The sequence below is a fragment of the Macaca nemestrina genome, chromosome 2 (assembly GCF_043159975.1).
Source record: "Macaca nemestrina isolate mMacNem1 chromosome 2, mMacNem.hap1, whole genome shotgun sequence".
NCBI classification, from domain to species: Eukaryota; Metazoa; Chordata; class Mammalia; order Primates; family Cercopithecidae; genus Macaca; species Macaca nemestrina.
In genome coordinates this window covers 161,134,797-161,154,762 of record NC_092126.1, presented here as the reverse complement: position 1 = coordinate 161,154,762, position 19,966 = coordinate 161,134,797, and the positions used below count along the sequence as shown (strand labels likewise).

The following is a 19,966-nucleotide window of genomic DNA, read 5'->3' as shown; positions in this document are numbered from 1 at the left end:
ATGACAAAAAGGAACAATTCACTGGGAAGATATAAAAATTTTGAAACTGGAGGCTGGGTGTGGCGGCTCATGCCTGTAATCTCAGCACTTTAGGAGGCTGAGGTGGGAGGATCACTTGAGCCCAGAAGTTCAAGACATGCCTGGGCAACATAGTGAGACCCTGTCTCTTAAAACAAAAGATAAAAACCTTGAAACTATAGCCTCAAATTAAGCAAAATCAAAAGAAGATAAGCAGAAAGTGGCAATATCACAAGGAAAAATTAACAAATCATCTACCAGGTATGAAAGTCTCTATTTTCCCATACAATCACTACCAGAGCTTTGTTATTCAGGCCATATAAATATGATATGGTTAACTTGGCCTTGAGGTAGACCTGGATTCAAACATAAGAGTCAACAGTAATCTCTGCTGAAGGTGGGAGAGGTAAGGCAAAGGCAAGATCAATGAGAGATGCTGCTATGAGTTGTCAGCAGCCAATATTTCCAGCAGCTGGGGAATGGGTTTATAACCCTGAAGAAGGAATCCAAGCAGAGAGCATTGCAGTATGCAGTATGAAAGTATAGCATAATATTGAACTCTACAGCAAGACAGCCTGGGTTTGTATCCTAGCTTGACCATTCTCTAGCTGTGTGGCCTTGGGCAAGATATTTAACCTTGATATTTTCTTGATAACCAAGATATTTTCTATGTCCTTAGTTAGGTAAGTCTCTTGTTAACCAGTTAGGTTAGGCATGTCTCTTGTTAACCAGTTTCCTCATAGTAAAGTGGAAATAATATTAATTGTCTTATAAGTTTGTTGTGAGAATTAAATGAGTTACTATACTGTTTTGTGAACTGTAGATCCTACTGTAATAATGGGTTGTAAAATCAATTTGTGAATTTCAGTCTGTTTTTTTCATGAAATATAATATAATCAATACTTTTATGATAAGATTTTCTATTGGCAAGCTATAGGGAAACAGGTACTCTCATACATTGCTGGTGGCAGTGTAAAATGGTACAGTTGCTATTGCGGTAGACTGTTACAAAATGCTGCCCCCATGACTTCTACTTTCCTGTATTCATACCCAGTGTAGTCTCTCTATTAGTCCATTCTCACATTGCTATAAAGAAATCCCTGAGACTGGGTAATTTACAAAGAAAAGTGGTTTAATTGGCTTACAGTTCTGCAAGCTGTACAGGAAGAATGTCTGCAGAAGTCTCAGGAAACTTACAATCATGGTGGAAGGCAAAGGGTAAGCAAGCAGACATGCCTTCACATGGTCAGCACAGGAGGAATAGAGAGAAGGGGAAGGTGCTACACACTTTTAAGCAATCAGATTTCATGAAAACTCATTCACTATCACAAAAACAGCAAAGGAGAAATCAGCCCCCATGATCCAGTCACCTCCCACCAGGCCCCTCCTCCAATACTGGAGATTACAATTTGACCTGAGACTTGGGCAGGGACACAAATCCAAACCATATCAGTCTCCTTCCATGTGAATGAATATGAACTAGCCCTGTGACTTGCTTTTACCCATCAAATGGGGGAAGCAATGTTATGTGACCTCAAAGCCCATGCCTTAAGAAGACTTGCAGTTTAAATTTTTGCTCACTGTGAAGCCAGGGCCATATAAAGTCTAGGCTACCCTGCCTGAGAGACCACATCAAAGGAAGGCCCTGTATTCTAACCATCCTAGCTGAGGGGCCAGGTATGAGTGAGGCCATCTTAGATCTTCTAGACCACATAGCAGCCGTATAAGCAAGCTTAACCGGCACCTCAGATAGCAGAGATGAACCATCTTGGCTGATTCCTGCCCAGCCAACTCACAGAGTTGTGATAAATATAAAATGGTTGTGTTTTAAGCCATTATATTTTGGAATGGTTTGTTATCTAACCAGATAACTGAAACACCTATAGAAAGAAATTTGCAATATATAAGGAAAGTGTATGTGCATTTACTCTTTAACCTGTCATTCCCACATCTAGGGATTTACACTGAAAATATACTCCCCCAAAAAACAAACAACCAGACAAACATGTGCAAGGTTACTCAACGTGACATTATTTGTAATTGCAAGATATTAGAGATGCCCTAAATGTCAGGCCTAAGAGATGAGTTAAATAAACTCTATATATCCATACTTCAGTGAACTGGGCAGCTGTAAAAAATAATAAGGAAGATCTCTGTGATCTGATATGGAATAACTTAGAGCATATATTAAATGTAAAAGTCAAAGTATAACTGTGTATAGATAGAGATATAGATTACTTATTTATAGCATGTTACCTATTGTATGAAAAGAAGAAAAAGTCATACACAAAACACACATTTTTGCCAAAAGAAAACAGGGAAACTATATTCCAGAAACTGATGATATGCTTACCTGGTTACTTACAGATATAGTAGAGATGGAGTGAGAGGATTAGGGGACTTCTCTGAATATCTTTATATGGTTTTGATTTCTGAGTGTCAAAATTTTATCATTTCCAAAAAGAAAGTCAACAAGTATGAGGAAAAACCCTAAAATTGAATCCAAACAGAAATGATGACCCTGATTATGTGTCTTATAACAAAACTATACTCAGAAAAAAAGTATTCCAAATAACTTTTGAGCCTAGTAATCTTACTATACACCCTCGATAGTTTCTATTCAGTGGATAAAAAGAACTACAGAGAAATCTTACAGTTTATTTAGTAGATTTGTTGTTGATAATTGTATTGGTGTTTGTCTTAGTCTATTCAGTTTTGCTATAACAAAGTACCATAGACTGGCTAGCTAATAAATAACAGAAATGTGTTTCTCACAGTTCTGGAGTCTGGGAAGTCTAAGATCAAGGTGCCAGCAGATTTCATGTCTACAGAGGGCCCAAATTGCTGATTTACAGATGGTCATATTCTTGCCATGCCTTCCCATGGCAAAAGGCAGAGAGGAGCCCTCTGGGTTCTCTTTTATAAGGGCACTAATCTGACTTATGAGGGCACCACCCTTATGACATAATCACTTCCCAAAGGCGTCACTTCCTAATACCCATCACATTAGGAGTTAGGATTTAACATATGAATTTGGGGGGATACAAGCATTCAGCTTGTAACAGAGTTCCAATTCCAAACTATGTTGTGTGTAATGAAGGATTGAGAAAATAAGTAAATATAGTAATGTTCTTGGGAAACAAAGTTCATACTTTGAGATAAGGTTCATACAAGAGAATCATATGAGAAGAAGATCATAAGAATCATACAAATATGAAATGGTAGGAGAGAAAGAACCTGTGGTGACTGACTGAAATTAGAGCTATTTCCTAACCTGTCCGCAAAACTGAACTGAAGAGTTAGGCTTATGCTATTTATTTCTGCACAATCTTCATTTTATATTTTTCCCTTGTGAAAGTATTTTTTTTTTAGGCTTCAAAGGAAATACTTTTGTCTTCTAGTATAATAGTAATATAAACAAATTATTCCTTGAGCTGCATGATCTGAGGTCATTGTAACAACCAAGAAGAAAGATGAGATTAGACGTTTGAGTTAAACTTCTGGAAACATCTTTCTGTCTTTATTATTCAAGAATTTAGTGGAGATGTGTCTGGATGACACAGACTGACACAGACAGTTCTGGAAGTGAGCCCAGAACTCAATGAGTTCTTTTAATTTTCAAGTTGAATTCTGACAGTTTTTGTTGTTTTTCTTTAAATTTGATTACCACATTGACTCCGTCGCAACATTTCCAGGCAGTCCATAATCCAATAAAAACGTCCTGCCTTAGGCTTTGATGGATCTAGGATTTGGAGCTTTTAGATAATAAATATCTGTGATATTTGTAATGGTGTGCCACTGTTCAGCTCTTTCCAACTCAGCATTCAGTGAAATCACACTAGGAACTTCATCAGCTGTAGTGAGAATATTTACATCGTGGAATTGACAAACACTACAAATCAGGGCCTGAGTTATTGCTTTGTTGGTTATCTGGACTTAAAGTGATGGACAATATGCTAACAGGGCAGATTATTTAAAAGTGGGTCACATCTATAGCTATTACATTGTAAAAAGCACAAACAATTGAGGAAATATTCTTCCAGTATTTGAAAATTTTTATCCAATTTAGTAAAGAAGGAATTATGTCATTGACAAATAAGGGTTCTGACATATATCTGCATTGCTTCACTTTCATTTCACTTGTTAATGTAAACAAAAGTGTCAACTTACATTTATGTCAAAACTACACTCATTCCTCAATGGCAACCATAGGTTGGCTATGGCTTTTTAAAATATAGATATAGATATAGATACATATCTCCAACACAAACTTTATCATTAAATGAGTTATGTTTGTCTTGCGCTAATAAACTTTTATTTCACTCAAATTAGAGCAATAATCTTCCATACTTAAGTATCTTCCCTGCCCAATAATTCAAAGAAACAAAATCCAGAATGATTAGTATAGATAGAAGTGTGGGAAAAATCTTTGAAACATTGTTTGAGAATCAATCAGCTATTTAGAAATTACAATGAAGTATTACACATTCTGTTATTATTTGTAAATTATGTGTTATCCAACCATTTTATCAGTAAAATTTATAATAAACATAACACACATGGAAACTTTGTTTCAAAAATCTGGTTGCTCAATATTTAACAGCCATTACTGGTAGGTATTGTGCATGATATAGTATGGTAATAAAATATTGTGTGTTTCTATTTTTTAAAATGTGATCTAGATTATACTGAGAATGAATGTTTGTCTTGAGACATACACATGTGTGTTCAATTCAATGGTTACCTAATTGCATGATGAGGAAAGGTCTTTACACAAACATGGAAAGATCAAGTCTACTCTGGACTCTTTTGGAGATGCCACCTCCACCTCCCACTCAACCGTAGTATTGGTGAAACAAAATTACTTCTGTTTGGGAAAATGCATCATTAGTAATTACTGTCCTGGTCAATCGAGGGGTATGGAGACTGTCCCTATGGAGGTTTGAAGATAAAAGCTCCCAAAAGGTACCTGAGCATAGGGAGTGAGGCCAAGGACTGTGATGTGTCCATCAGGGGGCTCCCTCTGAGGGCAGAACTTCTTGGAGTACTTTTCCCTTGATTTATGACCATCTCTTATTTTGGGGTGACTGGGCCAGGAGTTTCAGGAGCAAAATGAGGTGGAGTGGTGGGTGTGAGGTACCTACAACTCACTGATTCAGGACAGAAGGGAAAGCAGCCCTTTCCCTCCTTTATGCCTCAATGGGAGAAATGGGGAGGCTGATGCTAGTTGGTAGAGAAGTTCAAAGGAGCACAATGCTAGGCTACAGCAGTTTGTAGAGAAACCAAAAAGGGGAAATTAGATGAAGTAGGGAAAGGGAAGTTCAGCCCAAAAATGCAGACATGGGCTGTTATGTTAAGATGAGCTGTGGCTGTGAGGTGGAAGGAGAACCAAGGAAGAGTGATATGAACACAGCCACTTCTACAGCAGAAGGCCACCCCAGCCCCAGGCCCTGAGAAGACACGTGCTTCCCAGGAAGAAGGGGTCAGAAGGCAGATACCCACAGGAGACAGAGAATTGTGAGAGGATAAGCATTCTTCAAGTGAACAGGGAGAAAATAACTTACAGGAAACAAAGTACTGCAGGAGCTAATGCTGTTCAACAATTTGCCCCTTCTAGAACTTCCCTTCCTTGGCTTTCAAGACCTGCCATCCTGATCCTCTGATAGCTCCTTCCCAGTCCACCCAGGCGTGATAAGCAGACCTCAGGTGGTAAGACACGTTGTTGATAATTAAATAAACCCTCGAAAGTAATCCAGAAATGCCTCTGACTTTATTTCTTATACAATAATTATGTGAGGAAAAAGAGAAACTTTTTGCTGAGTTCTGGAACCCCAAACTCAGGGGAGAGTGGGAGAGGAGGAATGCTGATTTTACTTGTGGTTTGGGATCAGATGGAAAGGCCCTGGGGAGAAACGGTCACCAAGTTTGGCTGAGGGCGCTTGTCCTCCCCTCCTCCGCATGCAGGGGTCCAGAGCAGTTTGGATCAGATGATGAGCGCCATCTGCAGGTAGCAAGCTGGAGGCAGGAGAAAAATATCTGTATACTGTTTAGAATTATTATAGAGCCGAAATAAAAGCCAGGTAAACCATTTGGCCCATCTCTGGTTCTCTTCATTCTGAAATTCAGCCCGATCCTGTAACCCCACAACTTGCTGCCTGGCTCCTTTTTCCCCTTCACGGTCACATTTCTGCAAAGAGCCTGTTACGCTCGCTGCTTCCACTTCCTTCCCTCCCTTTCAGTCCTCAGAAGCTGCCATCTCCCTCTACTCCCTCTTCTCCAGGAGACGATGCGTGCCGGTCCCCAGCAGTCCAGCAGACACTTCTCTGACCTGAAGTATCGGTAGCACTGGAATGATAATCCCCTCCCAACTCGACTTGCAACACTGCTTTATTTGGGGTCAAGGAAACACACAGCCCCAGCTTCTCTCCCACCACTTGGCCTCCCCTCTTGCAGATGCCACTATTATCCAGCCACTTGCATGGGCCATCTATGGCTGACCATGGAGTCATCCTTGAGCTTTTCCTTCTCTCAAGGCTCACATTCTTCAGCAAGTCCTGCTTTCACTATTAATTGAGATCCTCCTTTTCTCAGTTCTTCTCTGCCAGCATCCCAGTCTCAGCCACCCTTGTCTCTCACCTGGGACACTATGGTAGCCACTTGGCTGACCTCTCTGCCTCCTCTCTAGCCACCACGCAGCAGCCGGAGTGATCCTGTACGCGTGAATCACACCGTGGAACTCCGCTTCCTAACCCTCCACGCTCCCTCCCCCTCCATATCCTTGGGGTTATCAGGTTACATGTCACGGCCCCATAAACCCTCCCTGAGCCACCATAGCTGGGCTAGGAGCCACTCCTCATCTGTTCCAGGAACACATGTACATTCTTTCCCAGAGCACCTATTCCCCGCTGTGTTCACCATAGCTCCGTGATCTCAGTGAGAGCTCAGTGAGTGAGTTCATGGCGCCTAGTAAATATTCCACAAAAAAACCTGTGAGTGTAATTGTTTCTCCCACATTTCTAGACATGTAATACTAACAGATTAAGGAACAGAAAGCCAAACAGGGAAAGCAACATAAAATTCTGATAATCACATTGATTGCTGAAAAAGCCCCCAAATAGGCAGCAAACATTCTAAAAAGGCCACAGTTTGCGAGTCATTTTATTCTTTTGTAAAGGGTCGGCTTGCGGCAAAAATTAAATGATCTTTGTGTTTGGCCAAGGTCTGGTGCCCCAAAGCTGCCGACTTGATCTGCGGTTGGGGTGAGCGGCAGGCAGTGGGGCCGGAGTTAGGAGGGGGTGTGGGAGCCCGCGGAGCACAGGTGAACGGAGGCCGCCTTCCCGGGGCGCCGCTGACCAGCCCCAAAGGGTTACTTTGGCCTTGGCTGTGGGCCGAATGCGAAGGTGGGGAGGTGGGCGGGGGATGACTCGGCCATTCCTGGGTCCGCTGTCTTAGGCTGAAGGCAAAAGGAAACCAAGGCCTGGGAGTTTTCCAGGAAACGAAAGCGAAAGAGTCAAAGTTAGCGGCCCGGAGTTGGCGCGGCCCCTGCAGTCCGGCGGAGAGCGGTGCTGAGGATGGCTGTGCCGGGCTCCTTCCCGCTGCTGGTCGAGGGCTCTTGGGGCCCCGACCCCCCGAAGAACTTGAGCACCAAATTGCAGATGTACTTCCAGAGCCGGAAGAAGTCGGGAGGCGGCGAGTGTGAGGTCCACCAGGATCCCAGGAGCCCGTCCCGCTTCCTGGTGCTCTTCTACCCGGAGGACGGTGAGGGGCGCGAGGGGTGGGGTGAGGAGGGGGCGCCTCTGCCCTCCCTCCAGGGAGATGGCGGCGGGGCGCACACCGGAGGGGGACCCGCCCGGCTCCGGCGGCTGCTGTAGCGGAGGTGGCCGGGCCGGGGGCGGGGGCGGGGGCGACAGAATGGACTCCGAGCGCTCCCGGGGCGCTGCGGTTCCCCGGCGCCCTGCGTTTCCAGGCGCTTAACGGCGCGGCCCGGAGGTGGCGGCGGAACAGCGCAAGTGACTCTTTATCCCTCGATCATTTTCTGTCTTTCCCTGTTGTGGTGGTGTTATTGTTTGTTGTTGTTGTGAAGTGAGTCTATCCTCTTGTCATCCTTTTCTGTCTTTTCCTTTTCTTTAAGAAACGTGACAAGTCACAGAGATTCCTCGTGGGGCTTGGAGATTTCCAGAGGTCCTGGGGTCACTTGGGAGAGGGGCAGAGGCTCTGCCTAAAATCACACGGCCTGAATGTCAACGTAGAGCCGTCACAGCGGCCACATTGTCGACGGCCTGCCGGGGCCTCTTCCCTGAGTCTCTAGTGCTCAGATTGGGAGCAAGGATGATATTCTGAAGTGACAGTGGGTTGGGAGATTTGAGCTTTGGAGGGGGAAAGTCGGCAAAGTTCCCTCCTTACAGGCCATTAAGGGGCTTTTTCCCTTCTTCCCCACTACTCCCCACTCCCCTACTCCCCACTACTTGGTGGGTCAAGAGCCCACCGATGATCTGCTGGCTCAAGGGCCTTCCTGGTCTGCAATGGGAAGCCTGTGACCTGCAGCTCCCAGAATGGGCGCCTTTTCCACTGGCATCTTATGGATGGTGACCCACTGGGATCTAGTCAACCCCTAATTCCGCTTTCTTGTCTCTGGATTTGGAGAAGCGTTTGGGCCAGAGGAGAAGCAGGGAGGCTGAGGCTGAGGCCGTGCAATTAGAGGGCCCCAGAAGGGATCTAAAAAGGAAAAATGAAACAGAAAAAGAAAGGTGCACAGAAGGAAGGAAGGAAGGAGGGGGACAGGAGACATGATTGGCTCATGGCCCTTATGAAAACAAAATACCATGTTTTCCTAGGATTAATTTCACCAAGGAGTGCTCAGAAGGGCAACTATGTGATCTTTTCCCTTTAGGGTGTCGCTTTCCCTTGAGAGTTTTCCCCACTTTGACTTCAGAAGTCAACATCACCATCGATCTGGCCCTTAAGGATGCTTCTTTCTTCTTTAGATTCCATTATCCTTAGAAGTAGGTCTCACCCATCTGAATCACCTGGAGAGCAGGTTAACCAGGCACCTTCCCAGCTCTGTTTTAGAGATTCAGGTTCAGTGAATGTGGGGTGGGTGGTAAGCATGTGTTTCACCGGCATCCCAGGTGACCTTGGTGTGTTAAAGTTTCAGAATTTCTGTAGTTTGCTGGCAACCCCAAATGAATAAAAATACAAATATCACAAAATATAATTTTGTGATGATAAAATAACTCAATTCTACCCCTCCAAGCAGAAAAGATTTTAGTCTTACTTCTGGGCTATCATCCTTGACCAGCCCCAGCCCACAACTCCTCTTCCTCCACCCCCAGGCTGCTCCAGTGGCCCCTCTTGTCTTACTCCCCAGCACAGATGACCCAAAACTTATTAAAACTCACAACCGGCCAGGCGCGGTGGCTCATGCCTGCAATCCCAGCATTTTGGGAGGCCGAGACGGGCGGATCACAAGGTCAGGAGATCAAGACCATCCTGGCCAACATGATGAAACCCCATCCCTACTAAAACACACAAAAAAATTAGCCGAGCGTGGTGGTGTGCGCCTGTAGTCCCAGCTACTTGGGAGGCTGAGGCAGGGGAATCTCTTGAACCAGGGAGGTGGAGGTTGCAGTGAGGAGAGATCGCACCACTGCACTCCAGCATGGCGACAGAGAAAGACTCCATCTCAAAAACAAAACAAAACAAAACAAAGCAAAACAAAAAACAAAACAAAACAAAAACAAACTCAAAACCTAATATGGTCAAAGTTCTTGGGGGTGGAAAATCCCTAGTCAGTTTCAGTTTCCTACTTGAGGAACCACTTTCTCAGTAACAAGGGTCAGGAATTTGCTGACAATGAATGACCTACCCTTGAAGTCCCCGAAGTGCATTCTTCTTCTGCAGAGGATATTCTCCACTCTCCACCCTCCATGCCAGGAAATGGCCTCAACAGGTGCGGGCCCATAGCATAACCTGATTTGATTCATATAAACCTAATAGGCAGATAATAAGAATGAGCCCACCAGCACTTGTCTATATTTATTCGTGTATAGCAAATAGAAATGAATGGGAAGCTGTATCTCACTTTTATACAGTTCACAGGATTTCTGAAAAGTTGGTGTAAATTGACATAACATTTTAAACCCTGTTTCAGATGTGTCTATTTTATCATACATTACCAACATATCTCCATTAACCTTACAAATAGACAAGAAAACTAAGGCTTTGTAAGTACGGCTTATTAGGAAACATGGTCAATATTAAAAAGTCAGTTTAAGGATGCAATTCAAATCCATGTCTGCTTGCTAAACTTTTCCTCTTTTACTTCACGTAGCCTCTCTTGAGAAACCGACGAAGCCATTGATGGATGGTAACGCAGCCCATAGAAATCATAGAATAATTTTGTAAATAAAGATTGCTTGTCATTTGGCCATTTTTCCCCCTTTTGGACATTTCAGTTCGGCAGAAGGTTCTGGAGAGAAAAAATCATGAGTTAGTATTGCAAGGAAAAGGAACATTCAAATTAACTGTCCAGTTACCTGAAACCACAGATGAAATCCATCATGTCTTTGAGGAGGAACTTCTAACACAGGCAAGTAAACTTTAGGCATGAATAAAAGGGATTTAGGTCTTCCAAGGTGTGTGAAATGAGAATCACAATGAGGAAAATACAGTGGAAAGAAATGTATGAAGCAAACTGCAGTGAGGAAAGCAGATTACAAATGTAGGGGGAGTGAGGACAGTGGTAGGGTAGGGTAGTATGGGATAAAGTAAGAGGGGGTACTTCTTTTTTTTTTTTTTTTTAATGCAGTCTTGCTCTGTCACCCAGGCTGGAGTGCAGTGGTGTGATCTCGGCTCACTGCAACCTCCGCCTCCTGGCGATTCTTCTGCCTTAGCCTCCCGAGTATCTGGGACTACAGGCATACGCCACTATGCCCAGATAATTTTTGTATTTTTAGTAGAGACGGGGTTTCACCATATTGGCCAGGCTGGTATCGAACTCCTGACCTCGTGATCCACACACCTAGGCCTCCCAAAGTGCTGGGATTATAGGCGTAAGCCACCACACCTGGCTGGGGGTACTTTTTGTGATTTTAAACACATTTGGAAAAGTCAAGACTTGGGGGTTATAATAATGGTGGTTTGGGATGTAAAATTTGGGGTCTGTGTCTCCTGAGTTCTTTATAACCTGGAACCTGTTATATTTGTTTTATTTTGTGTGTCATTTTGAAGAGACAGCAATCCATACCACATGTATTAAGTATCACCCCAATTGTAAAATGGAATAGTAACAATAATGATTCAACAACAGATTGTAGGATTATTGTGAGGGTTAAACAAGATGATCTGTATAAAGCACATGGCACAGTTCTTGTTATATATAATAAACACTCAGTAAATGTTTTATTTTTATTTGTTTTAGTATTCTTTTTCAGAGACAGGGTCTCACTCTGTTGCCCAGGCTGAAGTGCAGTGGCATGATCATGGCTCACTGCCTCCTTGACCTCCTGGGCTTAGGTGATCCCCTACCTCAGCCTCCCCAGTAACTGGGACTGCAGGCGCATGCCACCACACCTGGCTAATTTTTTGTATTTTTTGTAGAGTCAGGGTTTTATCATGTTGCCTAGGCTGGTCTCGAACTCCTGGGCTCACGTGATCCACTTGCTTTGGCCTCCCAAAGTGCTGGCATTACAGGTGTGAGCCACTGCACCTGGCCTTAATTTAATTGTTATCTTTTTTAGAGACAGTGCCTTGATCTGTCTCCCAGGCTGGAGTGCAGTGGCACCATCATAGCTCACTGTAACCTTGAACTCCTGGGCTCAAGTGATCCTCCTGCCTCAGCCTCCCAAGTAGTTGGGACTACAGGCATGCATCGCCATGCCTGGCCAATTTTTTTTTCCTAAATTTTTTTTTTTAGAGATGGGGTCTCACCATGTTGCCCAGGCTGGCTTTGAACTCCTGGCCTCAAGCGATCCTCCCACGTTGGCCTCCCAAATGCTGAAATTACAGGTGTGAGTCACCAAGTTCAGCCTCAATAAATATTAAACAAGGGAAAAATTATGAGCTAAGATGTTTCTCTGATGTAGGATGTACCTCATATTCCCAAACACTTGGTGTTAATTGGGGTTTCTGTTATTTGTGTCTCATCTTCATTGGTACTTTTTGTGACTTGAAAGTGAATATGCCACTATGTATGGCCCCAGATGTATTCAAGAGCACCATTATCAGACCTTTTCATTATTGTTTCTGTTTATCCTCCATCTCCAGGCTGGTCCCAGGGACATTTTCTTATGTAAAGAAATTGTTAATAATGTATTAATGCTACTTTATTGTTTGCGTTTCAGGAATCCAAAACCAAAGAAGATGTTAAAGAACCAGGTAAAATCTCAGTTGAGATGACTCTGACATTCACCAAGCAGTTATTAAAGGCAGCACTTGAGGGGGTCAGCCCTCTCTTCTTGACTTCCACAATGCAGGATGTGCTCCGCTGGGAGCTGCCTTGGACTGCATCCTCTTCATATTCTGAGCCAGCTGTGCAGAGGGTGGCTTTTAGGGCTCAGGTCATAACGATTGGAACTGCTCTCTCTGGGGCCTGGGAGACACGTTGCAATAGAGGGGAGGGCAAAGAAGTGCCAGAGAGGTGGTGATGAGCTGATCTTTACTTTCCACTTGTGCTGAGCCAGCCGCTGAGAAGCAAGGACATGGTATGTCCAAGGGAGTCGCATGTGGCTTAGCACTGCTTCCTGAGCACTGGGTGTGAGGGTGCTGTGCTCTGAAGCCAAAACAGGAAGTTGTGACTCCTCTGTGAACACAGACTTTTGAGCACTGGTGCAGGATTGGATTGGAGGATTGCAGTCCTCTAAAAGACAGCAGTTCTTCTTATCTCGTCTGCTGTAGGAAACAGCTAGCGACCAATTAGCTGTTGTGGACTCCAATGCTCAACTAGCATCTGGGCATTGAGCTGTCATGCCACCTGACATTTACTAAAGAAGCAACTCGTTTTCATAGCTAAGCATGCTATTATAAAGGGTAGGAAGTGAACTACTCTGAATGAACCGAACCAGAGAGATAAAGTGATACATGTATCTAAACCTTAAGGAAAAGGAACAATATATAATTATTGTCCTCTAATATTGAAATTATCTTGAGAACATGTAGTTTTCTGCAACTTTCTCTTTTGGAAAATGGCACTAGAGTGAGAGCTGCCTTTATTTGGCAAAAAGATTGGATAGGGATATATGGCTTATTTTTATCTAATATGGATGTCCTGTTAAAACTGTAGAATTTAGCATGCATGGCTTTCTTAGGCAGCTCAGGAGTTTCATGAAATAGGAATTTTTTGTCTCTTTAGAGTAATTCCTGCTTTCCATTCCTCACTTGTGGAACTGGCTCCCCAAGCTCCCAGTGTTTGTTGTTGGGATCTCCTAAATCCTTATCTTTTTCTTGGAAGATGCCAAAGTGCTATACTCTCAAGCTCAACTTCAGACCAGGAAGTGGTTTTATATGTGCATATTTATTCTTGCTCCATAGCCCTAGATCTAAAATTTAATCACATCTGTGGTTCTTATGACGTCGTAGATTTTTACCTTAACTCTGTCTTAACTGACATGTTAGCACTGTTTTAAATTTGCTTAAAACTCCCAAATGTGTTCCCAGCGAAAGCCCCAGTCCCCCTCCACCAATAGACTTTTCATTGTCCTGGGGATTTTAGGCCCGTTTTCTAACCTGTTTTTACCTGACCTGGACTCTAAGGATAGTAGTCAGCTAGAAATTTGGGTGGTCTACACAAGATACTTAAGTTGGCTCCTTTAAGGGAAGCAGAGATTCTTTGCTGAATAGTTACTCCACACTGATCCCTGACAATGGCCCTAAGGCTGGGACTCTTGAAATTAATTGGAACGGGGTAGACAGTTTCAGAACTGAGCAAAGTATGTGTGGAGAGTAGGTACTAACTGGATTCTGTTTCTCAGGGATGGGGATAGCGGAAGACACTGCACCATGAATGCACTAGGCATGCCCGAAACCTCATGCGAAAAGTTTGAAACTGAGGCATCAGCAGGAGGTGACAGGGCAGGGAAAGGCACACACACCAATGTCAGGTGATGTCAGCACTGAGCTACTGTCCTGTTCCAGGATAAGCTTAGTTGGGCTGGATCTGAAAGGTAGAAACCAGCACTTGGAAGGTCTTGGAGAAGAGAAAAGGGCAAGAGCAGAGAAATACTGCTTACCTGTGGTCGGAAATTCTGATGTTTTCAAATCCATATCCCCAGACTGGACTCCTCTCTCAATTCCAGAATTTCTGTCTGACCTTCTTTTGGGAAGTATATTAGAGCCAACATGCCCGAAGCCGCATGTGTCATCTTCCTCCCCAAGCAGGGGCCTTTCTGGCCGCCTCATTTCTCTTGAAGTACACAATCAGTCTGCTCGTCACCTACTAGACATTTCATGCATCACGCCTTTCACATCTGCTGATTATAGAGACCTTTTTTTTTTTTTTTGGAGAGAAGGTTTCACTCTGTTGCTCAGGCTATCTTGGCTCACTGCAGCCTCAACCTCCCTGGCTCAAGCAATCCTCCTACCACAACCTCCTAAGTAGCTGGGGCTATCATAGCATGCACTGCCATGCCCAGCCAATTTTTAACATTTTTTGTGGAGACATGGTCTCACTATGTTACCCAGGCTGGTCTTGAACTCCTGGCCCCAAGTGACCCTCCCGCCTTGGCCTCCCAGAGTGCTGAGATTACAGGCATGAGCCACTGCACCCAGCCTCATTTTCTTTTAAAGTTTTCCTTTTCCATCCTTCTCTCACCACAGGCCCTTCCTTTTAACCTCACAAGTTCAGCATGGCAGGAGCTCCCTGCTTGCTCTGTCTGTGTCTGCCACCCTTCTCCTTAAACCTGACCAGCCCTTTGCACTATTGCTAAATAGCCTGCCATCCTTTTCATGGAAACCTTCCATGACTCACCCTCACCACAAACTGGGAGATAAAGTCCAGACCACCTTTTGGTTCTAGTCTGCTTTTCTGGCCTCATTTTCTTCATTCTGCACAAATGTGCTCCTTTTGAGCCACATCAGTCTAATCGCTGTTTTCTAAATTGTCTGATGCAATTGCAGCACTCTCCCTGTGCTTCTGTTGCTCACAATTACCTCTATCCCACTTTTCTCTACCCAGTTCCACATACCCTTCAAGACCTGCTGAACTTCCTCCTCTTCTCTCAAGTCTTTCCATGCCAGCCCAACCCTTTTATCTCTTTCTGGGACTCTTGGCTTGATTGTTAATGCTCTTTTTTGGTCAATTAAGCCTTTCTTGTGGTGAAGCGTCTAATATTGATGGGGTTATAAAACTATGTTGCTGGAAAGATTCTTTCAATCCAATTCACTTAGTCCTATACCCTCATTTTATGATTAAGAGACATGCCCAAGGTCACATGGCTAAAGAGTGGCAGCAGGGATTAAACACACACAGCCTCCTCCCTAGCCCAGCAGTCATTCTGATTTGTTATACCTGTCTCACTTAGTGCTAATTCATGTAGTTGCTCTATCCTTAAGCTATTTTTTTTTTAAACTTAGCATGAGTGTGTTCATGGCATGATAGCCAGCACACAACAGAGTGGTCTAACTGTTGTAACAAACAACCTCCCAAATCAGTAACCTAACACAACACAAGTTTGTTTGTTTGTTTGTTTGTTTATTTTTCTGAGATGGAATTGCCCAGGCTGGAGTGCAGTGGTACAATCTAGGCTTACTGCAACCTTCGCCTCCCAGCTTCAAGCGATTCTCCTGCCTCAGCCTCCCGAGTAACTGGGATTAGAGGCGTGTGTCACCATGCTCAGCTAATTTTTGTATTTTTGGTAGAGACAGCGTTTCACCATGTTGGCCAGGCTGGTCTCGAACTCCTGACCTCAAGTGATCCGCCTGCCTCATTCTCCCAAGGTGCTGGGATTACAGGCGTGAGCCACTGTGCCTGGCCACAACACAAGTTTATTTGTTCTTCTCATCAGAGTTCAGTGTAGTTGGCAGCTGGGGTGGTGGTGGGAGTGTCAACCACTTCACGTGGTCATTCAGGGACCCAGGCTCCTTCCACCCTTTGACACCATTATCTCTAAATGTGGTGTCCAAGGTCACTGCAAGGGAGAATGCGGTTTCATATTAAGGAGCTTTATATTGGCCAGGCCTGAAGGTGGAATTCACTTCCACCCATATTCCATTAACTGCAGGGACACTACTGTTGAAACTGAACTGCAGGAAACTTGAGAAATATTGTCCAGGAAGTAAGCAAAATGGATTTGGTGCACACAGAGCATTTTATGCTGCCACTGCGAAGGTTTACACATGTCATTTTTCTCGTATACCTCCATTAGAAAATCTGTAAATGTCTTATCCAATGTTTTTATATTCTTTCCTCTCCTTATATCCAGGGTCTTGAACACAATAAGAGTCCCCATTGAATAATTGTCCACAGAATGTCTAAAGATCAGATCGTACACACCATGCTTCAGTGGACAAGCATACAGTGAGACTGACCTTGTGTGTATGTGTAACTCACTCTTATGGTCAACAGTGGAGAGGAATGAGTCAGCTAGGTGATTGCCATTCAGCGGGCTTTGTATGCAGCAGCCCTTGGCCATTTCACCTTCTGTGTGTATTCCTTAATCATTTGCTATAGGGATCCTTTTTTCTCTTCAGTGATGGGAACTTAACTGTTTTTCGGAGTATAATGTGTTAGGTGATACCCATGTTTGGGCACCATCAGATAGTCTTGCTTTCCTCCAGTGACCCAAGCAGTAAATCTCCAATTCAGCAAACATTTACTGAGCCTCAGTTATATACCATATGCCAGCAATACAAGGATGAATAAACATGCATCTTGCTTTTGAGAAGCTTAGCTCAATAATTTTAATATGGTGCTATGCTAGAAATAGATATTAAGTGCTAGGAAGGATAAGGCAGTTTCCTCAAAAAGGCCAGGCAGAAAAGGGTATAATAAAATTAAACCTCAATTATGTATAATTTTAATATAAAATTCACATATAAAAATAGTCCTATAATGTAAATTGTTCTATAAATGACTATTTACTTAGCTAAGTAGTGTGAATATTTTTTCTTATTACTAATAATTGCATACTAATTTTTAAAATTCATTTCCGGAGGTTAATATGTGTACCCACCAGCAATAAATAAAAATCTTTTTATTCTCTATAATGCCTATAATCTTGAAAATGCAGATGTATTTTTCGACATGAAAATTTAAAAATATGAACTTTAGTAATAGGCAATTACATGTTACATGTTGCTTTTATTTAAATAAAGCAAAAAGCCATCCAAGGTCTGTTTTTCTGTGAGTTAGCCAAGAGATTGGCAAGGAAAGAGGGCAGTGCCTTGTGATAACTTACTTTGCTAAGACCATAGTAGATAACTATAACATCTTGTACCTCTTTTGTCTTCCTAAAATCAGATGTGTCAGAAGAATTGGAAGCAAAACTCCCTCTTGATGATGGATCAGACAACATTGAAGATATCCCAGAGGAATGTGAAAATATTTCCTCTTTGGTGGCATTTGAAAACCTCAAGGCAAATGTGACTGACATAATCCTTACCTTGTTAGTGGAGAACATCAGTGGCCTGTCCAGTGATGACTTTCAACTGGAAGTAATAAGAGATTTTGATGTCGCTGTTGTTACCTTTCAAAAGCACATAGGTAAGATGAAGTGACGCTTCCTCTGTCTATCTTCTTTGCACCACATCATGGGACTTGAGATACCTCTTAGTGGGACATCTCTGAAAGTTTGATTCTTTCTAGTAGCTACTAAGAGAGGTTTCCAAGTTAATATAGTTTTTTTTTTAATTTTGAAAAAGAAGCATATTCATATTGAAACCAAATTCTGGTATTTTTAGTAGAATTAACTTTATTGCAGGAGTACCCAAGTGTGTATGTGTGACTGAGAAAGAGAGAGAGAGGCAGAGAGAGTAAGAGAGCGTGTGAACACAGCAAAATAGACATCTAAAATCCAAGTGATTCCAAGTAAAGGAGTCGGCTTTTTCACATGTGTTATCTCAGTGGGTGAAGTAAATATTTGTATTACCAAACTGGACTTTGTGGAAGGTAATGATAACACATACTCATAGAGTGCTGACTATAAGCCAGGTGCTATGCCAGCCTCTTTACATGTATTAATTTGTTTATCCTTTCTAAAACCTTATGAGATTATTATTATTGATCTCCATGTTACAGCTGGGGAGACAAAACACAAAGGTGCGAATGCATGGATGAACTGGGTTTGAACCCAGGCAGCCTACCTCTACACCTGTCCTCTTACCACTTTACCAGATATTTCCTTAGCACTTTTACGGTCGTTCACATATGTAGGTACGAGTAAGTGCATGTAATGCAGAAAATGGGTGCTCTTTAAGGTAATTGTCAGGATTCTGTAGACAATCTCTGAGATTGGGAAGAGAGCTGTCACCACCCAAAACAAGTACATTTTCCAATTCCAAGCCTTCACTCTTCCATGGCCATGGCAGTGGAGTGGTTAAGAGCACAGGTCATGGAGTCCAGCTCTGCCATTCAACTAGTTATATGAGGTTGACCAAGTTATTATCCTGTCTGTGCCTCACTTTTCTCATTTATAAAATGTCACAATAATACCTACCTAATATAGTTTTTGTAAAGATTGAATGAGATAATGTTTGAAAAGTTCTTAACATAGGGCCAGGTGTAGTGGCTCACGGCCTGTAGTTCCAACACTTTGGGGGGCCAAGGTGGATGATAGCCTGAGTCCAGGAGTTTGAGAGCAGCCTGGGCAACATGGTGAAACTCCATCTCTACAAAAATACAAAAATTAGCCAGGCATGGTGGTGCGCACCTGTACTCCCAACTACTCAGGAGGCTGAGGTGGGAGAATCACTTGAGCCTGGGAGGCAGAGGTTGCAGTGAGCCAAGATCATGCCATTGCACTCCAGCCTGGGTGACAGAGTGAGAGCCCGCGTCTGAAAAAAAAGAAAAAAAAAAAAAAAGAAAAAGAAAATAAAAGTACCTAACAACTTAACGTAGTACCTGAGACGTAGTAAGGACTCAAAGGGAGCTATTCTTATTTCAAATTTATTACTATTTCTTACAAAGGGAAAACTAAATGGACTTGCTTTTGTACATTGATCAGAATCTTGAATGCCTAATATGTGCTAGGCACTGGTCTAGGTGCTGTGGGCAGAGATGAATAATCAGGTTCCTGCCCTTGAGAAACTCACAGCCTGGGGTCAGGGAGGAAGCCCATATGTAAACAAATAAGGAAGGTCCAAGAGAAGAAGCTGTCTCTCTAAGCTGTGAACAAAAAGCTGTGGGAAATGGGAGGAAAGGGACCCCCTTTCAAACAAGGTGGCCTGGTCTTGCTTCTGTGAAGTTTATACTCCAGTAGTACCATTTGATAATGTCCAGAATATATTCCATCTGCTTGACATAGCTGTTTCCCTATCCATCTGGTAAACCCCTCTTCATTGTTCAAAACCCAGATCAGAGCCACTTACTCTGGGAATCATTGTCTGATTCCCAGTATTAGTCTTCCCACCTCATTTGATCCCACAATAGGCAATTTATTTGCTCTCAAGACTTGCTCCCTCATGGATGATGCACTGGCAGAGACTTGTTATGTTTATTTTCGTATCCTCAGATCCTAGCACAGTGCCTGGCACATCGTGGGCCCACCATCGATACTTCTTCTTCTTCTTCTTCTTCTTATTATTATTATTATTATTATTATTATTTTAAGACAGTCTCGCTCTGTCGCCCATGCTGGAATGCAGTGCAGTAGCATGATCTCAGCTCACTACAGCCTCTGCCTCCCGGGTTCAAGTGATTCTCCTGCCTCAACTTCCCGAGTAGCTGGGACTACAGGCATGCACAACCATGCCCAGCTAATTTTCTTATTTTTAGTAGACACGGAGTTTCACTATGTTG

General features: G+C 43.2%; 1 protein-coding gene and 1 long non-coding RNA gene across 2 annotated transcripts in view; one reads left to right on the top strand and one right to left on the bottom strand.

Annotated features, from left to right (window-relative positions):
• Positions 1-5,769: 5,769 nt before the first annotated feature.
• Positions 5,770-7,187, bottom strand: LOC139362042 (uncharacterized). Its single transcript, XR_011620314.1, has 2 exons — positions 6,655-7,187; positions 5,770-6,033 (listed from the first exon to the last, which is right to left on the bottom strand). It is a non-coding gene; the product is annotated as an uncharacterized lncRNA (long non-coding RNA).
• LOC105470279 (poly(ADP-ribose) polymerase family member 14) overlaps positions 7,187-19,966 on the top strand; it is a 50,827-nt gene continuing 38,047 nt past the window's right edge. The window contains exons 1-4 of the mRNA XM_011722096.2: positions 7,187-7,776; positions 10,473-10,606; positions 12,360-12,393; positions 17,471-17,713. Of these exons, the coding sequence (XP_011720398.2) occupies positions 7,590-7,776; positions 10,473-10,606; positions 12,360-12,393; positions 17,471-17,713 (598 nt within the window). The 5' untranslated portion in view covers positions 7,187-7,589. The remainder of the gene's footprint in view (positions 7,777-10,472; positions 10,607-12,359; positions 12,394-17,470; positions 17,714-19,966) is intronic.